The 19,602-nt window shown below is 35.3% G+C and overlaps 2 protein-coding genes across 2 annotated transcripts in view; both read left to right on the top strand.

Annotated features, from left to right (window-relative positions):
- The window catches only part of LOC135225279 (histidine-rich glycoprotein-like), a 28,425-nt gene extending 24,498 nt beyond the window's left edge, over window positions 1-3,927 (top strand). Inside the window, exon 9 of the mRNA XM_064264610.1 lies at window positions 3,885-3,927. Within this exon, the coding sequence (XP_064120680.1) occupies window positions 3,885-3,927 (43 nt within the window). The remainder of the gene's footprint in view (window positions 1-3,884) is intronic.
- An 846-nt stretch (window positions 3,928-4,773) lies between these two features.
- LOC135225278 (uncharacterized) overlaps window positions 4,774-19,602 on the top strand; it is a 42,726-nt gene continuing 27,897 nt past the window's right edge. Inside the window, exons 1-3 of the mRNA XM_064264609.1 lie at window positions 4,774-4,814; window positions 5,153-5,330; window positions 5,450-6,038. Coding sequence (XP_064120679.1) covers window positions 4,774-4,814; window positions 5,153-5,330; window positions 5,450-6,038 — 808 coding nt within the window. The remainder of the gene's footprint in view (window positions 4,815-5,152; window positions 5,331-5,449; window positions 6,039-19,602) is intronic.

The raw sequence follows: 19,602 nt of genomic DNA, 5'->3' as shown, positions 1-19,602 counted from the left end.
ATTTTCATTACTTCTCCTCTTGCTGCATTTCATTGCCTCTTCTCTTGCTGCAATTGCATTGCCTCTCTCTCTTGCTGCATTTTGCATTGCTTCTTCTCTCTTGCTGCATTTCATTGCCTCTCTCTCTTGCTGCATTTTCATTAATTCTCCTCTCAGCTGCTCTTTCATCTCTCTCATACTTTTCTCTTTCTTTCTTCTCAACATACTCACGGAGATCATTCCCCTCTAGACCTAGTAGCTTACCCGACTCAGTAAACTCTTTCACCATCTCACTCATCCTGATTCTTTCTATATTTTCCCTGTTTCAATCTGTTAAAGTGTTGATAGCCAAAGCAAGGTAGCCACAATGCTACGGCCTCTGAGAGAGGTCCGCTTCAGGTTCGATATGAAATAAAAAAAAAAAAAAAAAAAAAAAAAATATTTCAACACCAAGAGTTGAAACTGGGGATATGAATATAGAAAGAAACACTAACACAACAAAGGTTTATTTACAAGCTTACTAACATAGGTAAATGCAGAATGGTATCTCCTATTTACATAAAAAGATAGAATCTTACACTGCATGAACTGGGGGAACAGTGAGGCAATTAAAAAACTTGCTAGTCAATTTGGCAATTCAAAGCGGTGGCTTCACAAAAGGAAAACGGTGATTGTAGACGTCCTCTTGACTCCGTATTGCAGAAAATGGTCTACTTGTAAGGCAGGAACTCCCCAAAACCTCTGGCAGGACCTTTTCTTCTCTGAAGTCTGCTCGACGTCGAGATAACACGAGATAATTCGTCCACTCCTGAAGATGACCAGACCAGTATCCAACCAACTCCCGAACAACTTTTCTTCTGATCCTTCGTCGGTTCCTTTTTACTCTAGTCTCTCTGACAATCTCTGCTGCTGATCTTTCACTGATATTCTGACTAGTGGCTCTTTCTGAGGATATCTCTCTGTGACTAACAGGTGTCTCTTCTACGATATCTCTCTCTCCTTCTTACTACGACCATCGTATTTATACGGCACTCAGGGGGCGGAGCCTACGGCGAACGTCACAGACTCGCGAGATTTCCGGAAGTTCTTAGATGAAATCTAGACGAGGTATTCCATCAGAAATCGCGGCGTTTCTCACGTCCCGACGAGTTCCACAACACTCCTGCTGATTCTAGAACCATCATGATAACAGGCACCTCCAACACATTGCGCTAACGCCTCCTTGCTGCCGAACTTCTCGAAAATGCGTTCTCCTTCCTTTATCTTTCTTTGCTAGGAAGCAATTACCATCACACACTCCATATTTCAGGAAGAGCAACTTCGAACATGGTACACCGTCCGAATTCAGATATTACGCCACATTTAGTCAGTCGTACTGAATTCCCTCTACTCTCTCGATACCTTACATTGCCAGGTACACAATAAACTGTTTAGGTCTACATATGTACATAACAGTCAGCTATATAGGTAAAGCTGTGTAGATTTCGACTCGTAAGTGAAAAACCTGATTTTCTCTTCATACCCGATTGGATAATGGCATTATTGCCCATATATAAGTTGCTCCCAGAATTAATGAAAAGGGATTCAGTATCAATGAGTTATTTGTTGATTAATTTTTCAATGCAAAAATGCGTGTGTAAATGGTAAATTACCACTCACACTTTATATATATATATATATATATATATATATATATATATAAAGTGTATATATATATATATATATATATATATATATATATATATATATATATATATATATATATATATATAGTGTGTATATATATATATATATATATATATATATATATATATATATTATACATACACACATATATATATATATAATATATATATATATATATATATATATATATATATATATATATATATATATATATATATATATATATATTGGTGTGTGTGTAATGCGTGTTTGTGTGTGTATACGTATATATGTGTGCGTGTGTAAGTATTATGATGTTTTTATATGATACTGGATTACCCAACGGTTCCAATGCCAGGTCACCAGACCAAAGGTTCATAAGTGAAATGAAAGCATTATATATTTATGCCCATCCATCCATCGTGCCTTATGATATAAAATGGATTCCCAATGACTAAATTATTGCTGCTCCCTAAATTAGCCGGGTGGTCTTAGAATTTTAATTGGACTATTCGTGAATTGTTCATATTGAACGCCGGTTTCATTAGATGAGCAGGAAAGAGGCAAGTTCTTAATTGATATTGAAGCGTTTTCATGTTTATATGCATATGCTTTTACGCCAATAATGTAGCCTCTCTCTCTCTCTCTCTCTCTCTCTCTCTCTCTCTCTCCTCTGGGTTGTTTACATTTTTTTTCAAAGTCGTATCCTTAATTAAGGCTTAGCTAAGGATATTGGGATGCTGGTCCCAAGGCCCTTTGAGCAAATATTTTCAGATATATAGTTTCAGTGAGTCTTTCCTTTACCGAGTCATTTCTCAGCTTACTTATTCTTTTGAAGTAAGGGTGTTTATCCTCTGCATATATCTCACAATTCGCATGCTTTCCTTTCTGCCTCTCTTGCCATGCCTTTTTATCATAACTTCACTTACTCCCTCGAAATTTTTCTCGCAGAAAGATTTCGTGAACGGTGTGTTATTTTAGTCGCCTTCTGTAGTATGAAAGAGATATTAAAGAAATAGATATTATAAAATTTTGCTCAAAATATTTCATTTATGCATAATAAAATATAATATTTATGCATAAGTGCTCCTGAAATTATATTTTACGTTCAGCGGACCTGTGGATACATATCGTGTTGACATGATGCTGTTTACTGCAATAAAGATGCTACTAAATGTCATCATATCTGCTGAAAAATTTAATTTGAAGGGTTTATAATGGAGCTCGTAAATACGTTGCATTTTCGGCATATTAAAATATATTATATTTTCCGTTAATATGGGGCATGTTCACAATTTTATTCCGGAAAGAGTCGTATTCCAACGGGAAGTCCTCCATCGATGTGGTTGCCATAATATCTTTTGAAAAAGATATTATTTATGATTGAATTTTGCTGAATCAATATTTGTTTTATCTGTAATCTGAAAGGACGATATCTGATTATGGAACTTTATCTGTCGATGGCAACTGTAAAACTGAAATTTAATGGAGGAAAAAAATATGGCCGATTTTGTTTACTTCATCTATTTAGTTATAGTCTAGTAGATTAGGAAAAAATCATGCACTTTTTGAACAGATTATCAAAATTTGGCTCCTAGAAGACTTTTTGATGCTCTTTCTAATAAGATGAGGAGACAAGTGATTCTGAGCACTCCATGACCCCAAAAAGTGACATTTTTCAAAATGGCCGCCTAAAATAGACCTATGCCTAATTTAACTTATGTTGTAAGTCGAGGTAGAAACAAGATTTTAGTAGCTTTACCTATATTGATCAATGTGTCCTATCACGTGCTGCTACCAGAAGTCCAACATGTGTGGCATTCATCTTGGAAATCCAAGATGGCTGCCCTGAAGTTACCTTTATGTATAAATTCGTTGGTAGGAGAGACGGAAATATGATCTTGGTGTCCAAACCTGTGTTCTAATGTGTGACCTGTCTTCCAGGTAACTCAAAAATTAAATATATGTGGCAGCCATTTTGAAAATTCAATATGGCTGCCTCCAAATTAAACTTTTGTGCATACATTGATGATAGATACTTCATGGTTTTGCATGATTTCCTGAGTAAACCATATAGAAGGGTGGTGCTTTATGTTTTCAGGTGTGTCATCCATCTCTTTGTCTTATATCCTGTCTGTATATCCATATGTCCTTCTGACTGGCTGTCTGTCTGTCTATCTGTTTTTGTATATGTCTTTCAATCTGTTTAAACATCTAATTCCTGTTTCATTTTATTTCAGGTGCATAAATATCAAATACAATTATATAGCCAACCCTTCATGAAGCAATCGCCCTGAATGTTGTACATACATGTATATAGACTAGTGGTGGTGGTAGTTGTAGTTGCTAACAGTTTAACCATAGAAAAAGTCTGAATGTGCATGCAAGTAGATCCAGTGGAAGGAGCTGCCATGCAGAAAACTGCTAAACCCTCAACAGATTGGACATTATGTATTTTATGCCAGGTTATGAACCCAAATGAGAAACTTAAACTCCCAGGTGGTAAAACACAACGAAGAGACAGTGAATGTAGTTACAAAAGGTTAGCAGAAAATATATATGAATTTGAACAACTTGGATGTGTTCCATTGGACATCGACATTAAAAGACTGGACAATGGCAAAGGAATTGAAGCAACGCTACAAGAAAATGATGCCAAGTTTCACAAGTCATGTGAAGGCCTTTTCAACAACCAGAAGCTACAGAGGGCTAAAGAAAAGAAAGCAAAGCAGGAGGTTGGCTGTCAACCAAGCCCAGCAAAAAAGAAGCTTAGATTAAGCAGTGACAGCATGCCAAAAGCAGAGTTATGCTTCTTCTGTGAGAAAGATGAGAGTGAAGCACCTTTGATCAAAGCAATGTCACTAAATGTTGATCGCAGAGGTCCGAGAGTATGCTCATATACTACAAGACAGATACAGAGGTCAGATCACCTGTTTTCTCTCATGGCCTTGGACCAAGCGCACGAGCAAATGAATGCCAAAATCAAAGGAGATGGCGGTATCATAGGTCTGACGGAGAACTCAGCTGCCATGCAAAAGTGGGTCTACTGCAGGACCAGAGGTTGTTAGAATCACTGAGGAGTTTGAAACTCATTCCAGCTTTCAAATCAAGAAAGGGTACGTCTGCATCATGATCAAGGACCATCAACGCAGGCAAAGTTTGCTGAGGATGTGAGAGCAATAGTAAATACCTTTCAGAAACTTGAAAATCCTTTCAATGAAGAAAGCCAAGACCTCATAGCACTTGATACCAAAGAAGTCATGCCCAAAGAAGTAGTTTTTGTCTATCCAGTCTATCAATACTATAGGAAAGGCACAATATGAAACCTTTGTTGAGGACAGACTTGTAAAAGGCTCAGCATTTCTCACTGATATATACCCAAGAATAATGTGCCTTTATTCCAGAGAAAAACGAGTCAGGGCAGTTTCAAGAAACAGGTTTCAAATATCTGCCCTTAAAAGCAATGTTGAGCTATTTTCACGGATGTACATTGCTTGTCAAACACCAGAAGGGAACATGATGAATTTTTCAGACATGAAAACCAGGCTGTCCCACCTGCTCTGTCTGATATGGGAGTATTAAGGGCATGTACCAAGTCTGATCTCATCGGATGCCTGCATCAGCAAACCTCTGCCATACATGAAATTCCTTCTTCAACTGCGAAAATCTTAGACGGTTCAGTTGTGGTAAACATGCTGGCACCAAAAGGCTGTGCAACCTTTGTAGAGTACGCAGACCAAGTTTTCCTGCCATACATACAGAAGAACCTTGAGGTAGCAAGTCGACTGGACATTGTTTGGGACAGATATTCCCAAGGAAAGTCTCAAGAGTTTTGCAAGACAGAAAAGAGGGAGGGTCAGGAAGTCGCATACAAGTCCAAGCGGGAACACCTATTCCAACTAACTGGCAGAGTTTTTTGCGTGTAGAAGATAACAAAACAGATTTGTACCATTTCTTGGCCAAATATATTGCCGATCATCCGTTCCCGGGTAAAACTGTATACAGCACACTGGACACTGAAGTTGTGCCTGATGTTGGAGAAAACACGCCCAACACCCTCTATCCAAGTAATCATGAGGAGGCTGACACCAGGCTACTTCTGCATGCCCAACACTGTGCTCAACAGGGCCATAAGACAGTTCTTATACGAACTGTGGATACAGATGTGGTGGTACTTGCTGTATCTATGGCAGGTTCGGGGAGTGTGACCGCAAATACCACAGTGTGGCCTTGTATTGGAGTGCGACTCAGCGGCGGTCAAGGGAGGGCGCACGGAACCGCGCCTATCCCAGCAACAGAAGCCTTTGTAAACCTCTCAAAGCCTATTGGAGATATATCAGATGATGATTTCCAACTGGTGCAACGTTATGTTGTCCTACTGTATGATCGCACCAGTGAGTGTCAAAAGTCAATGAATTACGAAAGGCTTTGTTTGCCAAAGGTAGACAGCTGGATCGTATCCCTCCAACGAGAAGCTGCCCTGAGGGAACATGTAAGACGAGCAACCTTCCAAGGGGGTCAGGTATTTCAACTTCGCATTTCATTATTATTATGGCATTATACATATTTATATTCTGAATGTGGTGCATGATAAAATAATAATAAGACATTTCATTGTAATGCGAAAAGAGAACGTGTCACCTGCATTCCTTTTATTTATGTATTGGTACCAGAATCGAAGAAATGTAATATATATATTTTACGTATAAAAAAAATTATATATATACGTATATATATTATATATATATATATATATATATATATATATATATATATATATATATATATATATATATATTATAAATATTTTTTTTGGGGGTAAGCAAATTACTTACAGTCTAGTAATATTCAATCATTTATCTTCATTTTAAAACATATTGCAAGTCTCTAGAACAATATCTCGATTTATGGTGAATATTTGAAAAAAATATTTTTATTCCGTCCGCGCGCCGATTCTCGGCCGAAAATCTCGGAAAACGCGTAGGTCACATTCTCCTAATATTTGTGCCTTTTCATATTACGCTTATTTTATAGTTTTTATATATGGAAATGTGCGCAAAAACATGCACAATATAACAAAAAATATTGGAAGGTTGTAGCATTTATCATTTTTGAAATATTTGCATATAAAGTACGATAAGTACGAAAAAAACTACGATCGGTCAACTTTGACTCAACCGAAAAGGTAAAAAAACGCATTTATAACATAAAAATCTTACAGTCTAGTAATATTCAATCATTTATCTTAATTTTAAAACATATTGCAAGTCTCTAGAACAATATCTCGGAATTATGGTCGATTTTTGGTGATTTTTTCGATTTATGGGTGAATTTTTGAAAAAAAATAATTTTTTTCCCCTCCGCGCGACGATTTTCGGCCGAAAATCTCGGAAAACGCGTAGGTCACATCTCCTAATATTTGTGCCTTTTCATATTACGCTTTTTTTTTTTTTTAAAGGTTTATATATGGAAATGTGCGCAAAACATGCACAATATAACAAAAAATATTGGAAGGTTGTAGCATTTATCATTTGAAATATTTGCATATAAAGTACGATAAGTACGTAAACGAAAAAAAACTACGATCGTCACTTTGACTCAACCGAAAAGGTAAAAAAAAACGCATTTATAACATAAAAATCTTACAGTCTAGTAATATTCAATCATTTATCTTCATTTTAAAAACATATTGCAAGTCTCTAGAACAATATCGATTAATGGTGAATTTATGAAAAAAATAATTTTTTCCCCTCCGCGCGACGATTTCGGCCGAAAATCTCGGAAACGCGTAGGTCACATTCTCCTAATATTTGTTGCCTTTTCCATATTACGCTTTTTTTAAAGGTTTATATATGGAAATGTGCGCAAAAACATGCACAATATAACAAAAAATATTGAGGTTGTATTGCATTTATCATTTTTGAAATATTTTGCATATAAAGTACGATAAGTACGAAAAAAACTACGATCGGTCAACTTTTGACTCAACCGAAAAGGTAAAAAAACGCATATATAACATAAAAAAATCTTACAGTCTCGTAATATTCAATCATTTATCTTCATTTTAAAACATATTGCAAGTCTCTACAACATATCTCGATTTATGGTGAATATTGTTTGAAAAAAATAAAAAATTTTTATTTTTTATTCCGTCCGCGCGCCGATTCTTCGGCCGAAAATCCCTCGGAACGCGTAGGTCACATTCTCCTAATATTTGTGCCTTTTCATATGAAGCTTTGTTTAAAAGTTTTATATATGAAATGTGCCGCAAAAACATGCACAATATAACAAAAATTATTGGAAGGTTGTAGCATTTATCATTTTTTGAAATATTTGCATATAAAGTACGATAAGTACGAAAAAAAAAACTACGATCGGTCAACTTTGACTCAACCGAAAAGGTCAAAAAACGCATTTATAACATAAAAAACATTACAGTCTCGTAATATTCAATCATTTATCTTCATTTTAAAACATATTGCAAGTCTCTACAACAATATCTCGATTTATGGTGAATATTTGAAAAAAATATTTTTATTCCGTCCGCGCGCCGATTCTCGGCCGAAAATCTCGGAAACGCGTAGGTCACATTCTCCTAATATTTGTGCCTTTTCATATTACGCTTTTTTTAAAGTTTTTATATATGAAAATGTGCGCAAAAAACATGCACAATATAACAAAAATTATTGGAAGGTTGTAGCATTTCTCATTTTTTTTATATTTGCATATAAAGTACGATAAGTACGAAAAAAAACTACGATCGGTCAACTTTTGACTCAACCGAAAAGGTAAAAAAAAACGCATTTATAACATAAAAATCTTACAGTCTAGTAATATTCAATCATTTATCTTCATTTTAAAACATATTGCAAGTCTCTAGAACAATATCTCGATTTATGGTGAATATTTGAAAAAAATATTTTTATTCCGTCCGCGCGCCGATTCTCGGCCGAAAATCTCGGAACGCGTAGGTCACATTCTCCTAATATTTGAGCCTTTTCATATTTACGCTTTTTTTAAAGTTTTTATATATGAAAATGTGCGCAAAAACATGCACAATATAACAAAAATTATTGGAAGGTTGTAGCATTTCTCATTTTTTTTATATTTGCATATAAAAAAAAACTTTTAACAAAAATTCGACATTCGGTCAACTTTAACTCGTTCGAAATGGTAAAAAACTGCATTTGTAAGCTAAAAACTCTTACAGTATCGTAATATTCAATCATTTTCCTTCATTTCGAAACAAATTGCAAGTCTCTATAACAAATATTCGATTTATGGTGAATTTTTTAAAAAAATTATTTTTTACATCCGCGCGCTACGAATTCATGCATCATTTTGTGATAATATTTTCTTGTGTTTGCTTTTATCGTTTTTACAATGTGTTATATATCAAAATGATCGCAATTTAGTGCACATTACAACGAAAAAAAAAAGTAACTTGTTACCTCTAACCGTTTGGCGCACAGCGCGATTGAATACAATATGTATGAATTTTTTTTTTTTCGCTACCATATATCGCATTATTTATATATGATAATGATATTATTTTTCATTTCTTTGCTATGATTGCATTCTAAACTTCAGGCAATGACAAAAAAAGGAGCAAAAAATGAACTCTTAATCTTCAAAAAGTACGCGCGCTGTAAATTTTTGAAAAAATTATTTTTTCCACTTCCGCGCTCACTCACCAAACCAGGCCCGGCATACGGGAGACGTTTTGATTTTTTACCGGGCCCCCGGCGTAAGAGGGTTAATTGCTGGCGAGTTGACGTCTGTTGGATGGCGTCCAAACTTCGTCAGTCAGGAGGGGGGGTTCTGGAGGGCCAGAACGACCAGTCAGGTTCAGAGAGGCAGAGTCTTGGCAGCAGAGCAGCGGAGAGTATCTGAGGACGAGTTTGTGTGTTGCATTAACCCTGTCTTGATCGTCCAGTGGTCGAGGAGGACCTCCATACTGCATCTGAGGACGAGATGGTTGTTGCATCAACTCTGTCTTGATCGTCCAGCATTCGAGGAGGATGTCCATATTGTCTCCAAGGACGAGGTGGTTGTCGTATCGGCTCTATCTTGATCGTCCGGCATTGGACTGTTGTCCTCATTGTTTGAGGAAGAGTACCCGTTTTGCTCTTAGTATCATTATGCTGCTTCAGTGTCAATTTTAGTTATGTATTACGCTGCCTATTTCTATTTATTATATTTAAAGATTGTTATTGCCCTTATTCAGCCTATTTTGTGATTATTCTTTTTATTGTTTAGATTGTGATTTTTCATGGCTTTGTTATTGAAGGGTGTATTTTATTGATTCTTAAACTGGTTTTACATATTGTTAGCTTATAATTTTTGTGTGTTTCTGCCACCCAGAACCTTGACTCAATGTACATTATGTATTTAAATCTTGTAAATAAATTAAGTTTAAGGTAACTTTTTAGTTTTGTTATGCTCCTCCCTCCTTTGTTTGTCACCTGTCGTCAGTCATTACAGCCCAATTGTTATTATTTTTTAAGAACCTTGTCGATCTCGAGAGTCGAGATCTTAATAATATATATATATATATATATATATATATATATATATATATATATATATATATATATATATATATATATATATTAGAGAGAGAGGAGAGAGAGAGAGAGAGAGAGAGAGAGAGGAGAGAGAGAGAAACTCGAAATGCCTTTCGGGAAAAGCCCATCAGAGTACTTTGAACCCCAGTACTCACTGTCATTCAGCTGTCTTGCAACGCGCTATGGATTCCACTTTTTGTTGAGGCCCATACTTTCCAACAATACATTATTTTCACGGAATGTGTGCAGTCCCAGATATGTCTTGCTTTACTCCTTCCCCTTAAAACTTCCGAAACCATATGCAAATTTAGGAACCTATCGTACACACTTTCTTTCCACATTAACGCCAACATTATACTGTACTCTCTGATCCAGTTTTTTACAGAACTATTTCGACAGTTATACGTAGATGAACACATCTTACCTGGTTCATCTCAGAATCTTTTCTTTTTTCTTTTATAGTATACAACATCCACACCTCACTTCCAGGAAGGAGAAGCTATGCATACTCCCAGTTATGTAATCAAATCAGCTGTTGCCATTCTTCCATCATCCATGTCAACATTGACTGCTCCATCATCCTGATTTCCATTTTATTACTATATGTGAATATTACTATATATTTTTTAGATATATTATAGTATATATAATATATATATAAATATAATATATATATATATTATACTTATATATAATATATATATATATATATATACTATATAATATAAATACGTCTTCTCTCCAGCAACCAGCGCTGTGACCATGCCCTGGCAGATATGGGCGAAACGTCAGAGAGAGAGAGAGAGAGAGGAGCAGAGAGAAGAGGATGAAGAGGAGCTGACTGATGATGAGAGAGAGAGAGAGAGAAACTTGTAGCAGAAATATCTGTATATAGATAATAACAAAGATAATTCAACATGACTACACTGGATTTGACGATCCCCTTTGGCACGTTGCTTGCCAGTTTCAGCAACATCGAGAAATCCTTAATAAGGAAAATAGAGAAGACTATATACAAAATTAATGGAGCTGATGCAGCAATCCTTTTCAACAAGACTTGTTTAAAGAGGGTCTACTCCCAAGATATATATATATATATATATATATATATATATATATATATATATATATATATATATATAGATATATATATATATATATATATATATATATATATATATATATATATATATACATATATATATTTTAAAGGGCACTAGTAACAATCTATAATATTAGATGTCGGGTTGATAACCTTAGCTCTTGCCGGTTAGAGACAGATGCAAAACGCTGGATTCCTCGAAGATGCTGAAATTAAAAAAACAAACAGGAAACCTTACTGGCGCACAATTGGGGTCAGTGGCGCATTCCGAAGATCACGAGTTTCATGCATGTAGCGTGCATGCATCTTGTGCGCCAATTGGTGAGTGTGTGTGTTCGTAATGAACAGAAAATGACATATAATCTATGAGAAAAGTTGCAAAGGGGGACTCCCTGAATTTGATTGATAGAGTGTGGAGGTGTAGAGGTGTTGCAGGTCCGTTGGACAAGATGGATTCGAAGACACCTTATGGGTTTTCTCTAGACTAATTTGGACTATTAATAAACTAAGAATGTTTGGACATTTAGGGGAAAAGGGGGTACTTTCTTAAATATGATTTTGAGAGGAATATGATAGCTTAACGTTTCTTTTTGGGTCATGCTTAATTAATTTAATTCCATTTTCATGTAGCTAATTTTGGGAATAAAAAGTAGTATTTTTGTAAACAACAAGAGTTTACATTAGCCTAGTTTGAAACTTATTTTCAGCAACTCCAGAGATGGCATTCAACAGAAAAAAGGTAGGCTACGTTTCATTTGTTTAAACGAATGTCAATTGACCTCGTTAGAGATTTTTTCCTCGTTATAAATAATATATATATATATATATATAGTTACACGTTGGACGAGTGGATTTCGCGCTCGGCTACTAATCCGGTGGTCCGAAGTTCGATTCTCGGCTCTGGTGACAGAAATTCATTTCTCGATATGATGTGGTTCTGATCCTACAATAAGCTAGGTAACCAATAGGTTCCTAGTCACGTAAAAATATCTAATCCTTCGGGCCAGCCCTAGGAGTGCCGTTGATCAGCTCAGTGGTCTGGTAAACTAAGATACTTTTATATATATATATATATATATATATATATATATATATATATATATATATATATATATAGATATATTATATATATGTGTGCATATATATATATATATATATATATATATATATATATATACATATATACATATATATATATATTCTTGTTCCAGGAATGGAAAAGAATGGGATATAGAAAAATCTAGGGAAAGTCTGTCTCTCCCTCGCTTATTTTTTGAGAATTTGAAATAGCGGTGCTAGTTGATTTAAGTACAAAGGCAGCAATGGATTCCTTTGAAAGGCGTTGAGTGGTTGAAAGGGTGGACCAGTCTTTGAAACAGACGGTTTATTGTCCTGAGGAAAGAAGAGAGGACGGTAGTTCTGCGAAAAATAGTGTAAGATTCGGAAGTAGTGTTTTGGATAAGTAGCAGAATGCCTGCAAAGTGTTCGATAAATGGCACGAAAAACGTTTAAATTGGGCGTTAGTTTCTTTAAAGTACTAGAAGGGTTACGGGAAAGACCTCAGTTACACAGGGTGTAACATGTTACCGATGAGCCGTTTGGGGCCAATGTATAGAGCATCTAATTTTTGGGGAAGTTTTTTTTTTTTTTTTTTTTTGCCTCGGTGCTCCTCCCAAGATTCAAGAGGTACATTACGCGTTTGGCAGTGACTTCTGTCGTTTTTGCTCTTCAGCCACTGTGTTAGGAAAATGCACAATGTTCTATGTAAAAATATATACTACACACACACACACATATATATATATATATATAAAATATTTATATATTTATATATATATATATATATATATATATATATATATATATATATATATATGAATAACTTGATCACGAAGTATATAAAACGTGATGCTATGTATAAATAAAGGTTTTTTGCCACAAAGGAAAAAATGAAAAAGCGAGATAGCCAAGTACTTTCGGTCCTGTTCGGACCCTTTACTGAGGCAAACTGATTTTACAGAGAACATAGTCAAAAGAAAGCTTAATATACACACTGACACTACAAGATTAGCAAACAATAAGGGCGATTTTCACTCTACAGAAGGGAGGAGCTGCCTGAGGGAAGCCACACCTTGAAGGATACACACAGTAAACAAGTGATTTTCCCAGAAAACAGTACAATTTGAAAAAACACGGGAGCATATACAATTTAATATCATGAATTTTTACACAAATTTTTCCCCAAAAAAATTTATTATTAATGAAAAGACGAAAGAAAATATAAATATATATATATATATCGAGCAAGAGAAAGAGGGAGAGAAAATATCGAACCAGAGAGAGAGAGAGAGAGAGAGAGAGAGAGAGAGAGAGAGAGAGAGAGAGAAAGAAAGAAAGAATAATCTATATACTTGTGGGACTAATTTATTAGTTGTTCATTTATTTTAAGGTCCTTCATAAACATCTTACAAATATATGGGTCCAAATGGTACATTCCCAGACTAAGATTTAGGTTGTTTTTATTAGTGATTTGTATAATTGCCGATTCCAGTAAATTTCTTGAAACATAATCATTAGATCTAGCAATTACCGAGGTATCACCCCAATTAATACAATGAGATTTTTCACTCAGATGGATAAACAGTGCACTTGAAGTCTGGGCTGTTCTAACTGAATACATATGCTGCTTAATCCGTACACATAAATTTTTACTTGACTGACCAACGTAAAACGATGGGCAATCCTTACAAGGAATTTTGTAAATGATGTTATTTGTTACGGGACTATTCTTAATTAGCATATCTTTAATGGCATTGTTATAAGAGAACACTACATTAACATTAAACTATTTAAATATTGATTTTAAGGCTTTCAAATCCACGAAAATAAGGTAAGGCTGGAGTACATTTTTAGGCATTTCTTTTTCATTAATAGCAACATTATAAAACTTTTTGTGAGCTTTTTGATAACATAAATCAATTAAATGAGGTGGGTAGCAGAGATCGTTTCCTATCTTTTTTATGTATTCTATTTCTTGGTCCAGATATTGTGGACTCGTGATACGCAAAGCGTGTAGGAACATAGAAGAAAAAATTTAAATTTTAATATTAAGATGGTGGCCAAAATAAAAAATGTACACATATTAAATTATTTGTGGGTTTTCTATAAATACTGAATTTGCATTGGAAAGATTCTCTATGTATTAATACATCTAGGAAAGGGATGACATTGTTATTTTCAATTTCAACAGTGAATTTTATGGATGGCACTAAATTATTCAATTTAGACAGTAAATCATTTACATCGTATACCACCAGGTAGGACTACTAGATATCAGCACATATCGGTAAATTTTAAAGGGGATAAAGTGTGATATCGATACCACCAGGTAGGACTACTAAGATATCATCGACATATCGGTACATTTTAAGGGGATAAGTGTGATATTCGGGAGGTGTTGTCTCTCAAAAAATTCCATATATAAGTTTGAAAGGAGAGGTGATAAAGGGTTACCCATGGCCATACCAAATATTTGTTGGTAATATTCTCCATTAAAAATAAATCTGCAATCACAAATACATAACTTAATTAAGGAAATTATGTGACTAACGGACATAGGCAATTCATGCAGTACAAGTTCATTACTTAAATATTCTAGCACAGAGTCAATAGGGACTTTGTAAACAAAGAACATACATCAAAACTGACAAAAATATCGGTAGGGTTTAGTACAATGTTATTTAATTTTTCCACAAGATCAAGAGAATTCCGGATGTGTGAATTAGATACAGTTCCTAGTAGCGGGGATAACAGTTTAGTAAGATATTTAGATCAGTTTCTAAGCAATTTTGATCCTACAGTGCTAATAATTGGGCGCATAGGTTTGTTTTCCTTATGAGTTTTGTTTATATATATATATATATATATTATATATATATATATATATATATATATATATATATATATATATATATATATATATAATATATGTATGTGTGTGTGTAGTTGTATGTATATTATGTATGTATGTATGATATTATGTATGTATGTATGTATGTATGCACGCACATATATATAAGGTGTAAGCATGGTGAGTAATAATGTATAATATAAATTATGGTTAATTTTTCTCCTGTTGGCTGATTCCATCAACAAATAATCCTTTCATCATTTCATCTCACTTCCAGGGTATCATTGTCATGCTGATCGTAGTGATGGTAGTATCATCACAACGTACATTAGGATACAGAGAGGGGAATGTATTCGGACCTAGTGACGTAGAGCAGAAAGTTCTGCACAAAAGAAGTTCTGCTAGTGTTCCTTAAGAGACCTTTCCATCTCGTGGCGTCACCCAGCAGTGGCCTTCGTCAGCAGGGATCTTCTACCATCTGCTACAGGTGAGTGCAAGCAGGAGAATGCGCACGCACACAAATATGTATATGTATATATTTATTTATATATATTGTGTATTTTAATGGTTGTGTTTCGATGTGGCTGATAGAGGTATATACTAGTATATACTAGTATATATTATTTTTGACATCCGAGATTGTTGATTTTTGTATAAGTGGTTTTATTCCAGGATGTCAATAAGGAGAAATAAGGAACTAAAGAAAATACGGGAGTGCAAATAACCCTACATACATCTTATGATGAATATCCTGGTAATTTGGATCTAAAAAACTAAAAGAATATAAAATGGTATACCTTTAGAAACCTGTAAGCTTTGAAGATATAGTAGATAAGTACTCCAATTTTGTGGGGAATGATTTATTTCGTAGTAGTGTATTTCATGTTTTCATTAGTTTAAGAAGCCTTTTAGTAACTTAAGGTGCCTAAGATGATTAAAGATCGTATTCGATTTGAAGATAGATCGAATTAATTATTACTTATTATTATTATTATTATTATTATTATTATTATTATTATTTATTATTATTATTATTATTATAGTGTGGGGTTCCGGGTTGCATCCTGCCTCCTTAGGAGTCCATCACTCTTCTACTATGTGCCGTTTCTATGATCACACTCTTCTGCATGAGGCCCGGAGCTACTTCAGCCTCTAGTTTTTCTAGATTCCTTTTCAGGGATCTTGGGATCGTGCCTAGTGCTCCTATGATTATGGGTACGATTTCCACTGGCATATCCCATATCCTTTCTTATTTCTATTTCAGATCTTGATACTTATCCAATTTTTCCCTCTCTTTCTCTTCAACTCTGGTGTCCCATGGTATTGCGACATCAATGAGTGATACTTTCTTCTTGACCTTGTCAATCAACGTCACGTCTGGTCTGTTTGCACGTATCACCCTATCCGTTTCTGATACCATAGTCCCAGAGGATCTTTGCGTGATCGTTTTCTACACTCCTTCAGGTTGGTGCTCGTACCACTTATTACTGCAAGGTAGCTGATGTTTCTTGCACAGGCTCCAGTGGAGGGCTTTTGCTACTGAATCATGCCTCTTTTTGTACTGGTTCTGTGCAAGTGCCGGGCATTCACTTGCTATGTGGTTTATGGTTTCACTTTTCGTATTGCACTTCCTACATATGGGAGAGATGTTATTTCCGTCTATCGTACTTTGAACATATCTGGTTCTTAGGGCCTGATCTTGTGGCCAGCTGTTATCATTCCTTCAGTTTCCTTCTTTAGCTCTCCCCTCTGTAGCCATTGCCAATTGTCATCGCTGGCTAGTTCTTTAGTCTGTCTCATGTATTGTCCGTGCATTGGTTTGTTGTGCCAGTCCTCTGTTCTTTCTGTCTTTCTCCTGTCTCTGTATATTTTTTCTGGGTCTTCGTCTGCTTTTATTAGTCCTTCTACCCATGCACTCTTTAGCCACTCGTCTTCACTGGTTTTCAGATATTGCCCCAGTGCTCTGTTTTCGATGTTGACGCAGTCCTCTATACTGAGTAGTCCTCTCCCTCCTTCCTTTCGTGTTATGTATAGTCTGTCCGTATTTGCTCTTGGGTAGTGCTTTGTGTATTGTCATATGTTTCCTGGTTTTCTGATCTATGCTGCGGAGTTCTGCCTTCGTCCATTCCACTATTCCTGCGCTGTATCTGATTACTGGCACTGCCCATGTGTTTATGGCTTTCATCATATTTCCGGCATTGAGTTTCGACTTGAGTGTAGCCTTTTGTCTCTGTATATATTCTTTTATGATTGTGTCCATCTCTTGGTGTTTTATATCCTCCTTCCATTATTCCCAGGTATTTGTATCCTGTCTCATCTATGTGTTTGATGTTGCTCCCATCTGTAGCTTTTATCCCAAGTTCTCGTTACATTTGGCCTTTTTGTATGTTGACTAAGGCGCATTTTTCTATTCCAAACTCCATCCTGATGTCCCCAGATACAATCCTTACAGTCTGGATTAGGGTATCTATTTCCTTGATGCTCTTACCATACAGCTTGATGTCGTCCATGAACATCAGATGGTTGATTCTGTTGCCTCTTTTCTTGAGTTGGTACCCGGCATCCATCTTCTGTAGTACTTTTGTCAAGGGAATCATGGCTACTACGAAGAGTAGTGGGGACAGTGAGTCGCCCTGGAAGATCCCTCTCCTGATATTAACCTCTGCTAGTCTTATTCCAGAGCTTGTAAGTATTGTATTCCAGTTGCGCATTGTATTATTTATTATTATTATTATTATTATTATTATTATTATTATTATTATTATTATTATATTTTCTGTCGATTAAATCTATTCACATGAAACAAGCAAAATTTATTGCCCTCGTGGATAATTTCTGTTGATCTCGGTTCCTGTTTGGTGCAGCACTTAAGCTCGTAAATGATTTAGTTGATTATGTGAAGAGTTACATAATTTTCTTCTGGTAAATGAGTGATCATATGGCAGCTTCTCAAGAACAGCGAAGCTGAGACAGGAACTAGGTGCCATAAAGAATAAAGAGAGGGTGTGGGGAGAGTGGTTGAGTTAATAATTGAGGGGTCTCTTGCACAGAAATTCTGACCGAAATATAATTTTGACAGGAAAGGCATTGTCAGGTTCCCTAATGTCAGTGCAGTTAAATATGGCTGATATGAATAAAATTCTTTGGAGATTTTGGAGTAAGATTATTAGCTGCCGTAGATCCAAAAACGCATTAACTCTCAGGAAATAGCGGGGAGCTATTCATGAACAATGTTTCCAGTAACGAAAATAAAGCCTATGTTAAAAATTGTGTTCGCATGTTCGGCTTGGATGCGTCGTACTATTCAAGGGCGTCACGAAACGATTAAAAAAAAATTAAAAGAAAATCGCTTTAAATATTGGTAATTCCTTGATTTCGTTCCGGTTCAAATTTCGCGAGCTCCTGTTCGTCCTCAGTTGGTCCACGAGGTTACAAAACTGGGGATATTGGTAGAATATGTTTAATTATTTTGTATTGATATATTTATAATGGTTCGGGAAGCGTTCAGTCAACTTGAAGGATTCATATGCATTGACGAGATACAATTTTTACATGTTTTTTGAAGTTTATATTCTCACCAGATAAAAGTATCACTGGGTCTTAAAGAGGTTGGGAGGAATATAGAGTTTGAGCAAGTACATTTTTCACTTAAAAAATAGTTTATTTACATACGAGACAAGCTAAACGCACCCATAATGTAGCAAGGTTTCTTAGCATGAGCTTGGCTTGACTACTGTGCATTTCAGGGCCCTGTCTATTCAATTTTCGTCGATAAAATCTTACCAAAGTATCTGGTATGGATCGTATTTTGGAAATAGCTATTTGAAACCACGGCTTAATTGACAAAAATATGCAGTTATGTCTAATGTGGATAATTAAGGCACTTATCAGAGTAAATCAAAGAAATTGAACGGGAAACTTGGCTAAATTTAGTAGGCACCCAGAGAGAGGCTAGTTGTGACGTGAACTATGACAGACATTGTAGCAGGTTTTCTAGTAGTGTAAATCACAAATATTTAACACTTTTAGAATAAGTATTAAAGGAAAGGTTAGGCAAATCACTGTTGACAATGACGATAATATTATGGTTTCCATTGGTGATACCACGGTAATGAATAAGAATTTGGTATATATACATATGACAGTATTATAGCAAGGGGATTTGGTAAATATAAATATGGCAATATCTCTATTTTCAATTTACAGTTTTATGTTGACTATAGGAATGCATAGCAGTTATAACACTATTTCTATTTACCTTTTGACTATCAGCTATACAAGACTTTTGGAATAGGTGAAATACAATCATATTGAAACGAAAATACGATAATCTAGAGATGCTTGGTACGACATTTTGCCCTAATGTACCTGGTAACCTT

This window comes from Macrobrachium nipponense, chromosome 13 (assembly GCF_015104395.2).
Source record: "Macrobrachium nipponense isolate FS-2020 chromosome 13, ASM1510439v2, whole genome shotgun sequence".
Taxonomy (NCBI): Eukaryota; Metazoa; Arthropoda; class Malacostraca; order Decapoda; family Palaemonidae; genus Macrobrachium; species Macrobrachium nipponense.
The sequence above is the reverse complement of the archived record's forward strand: the minus strand, read 5'-3'. Positions and strand labels throughout refer to the sequence as shown.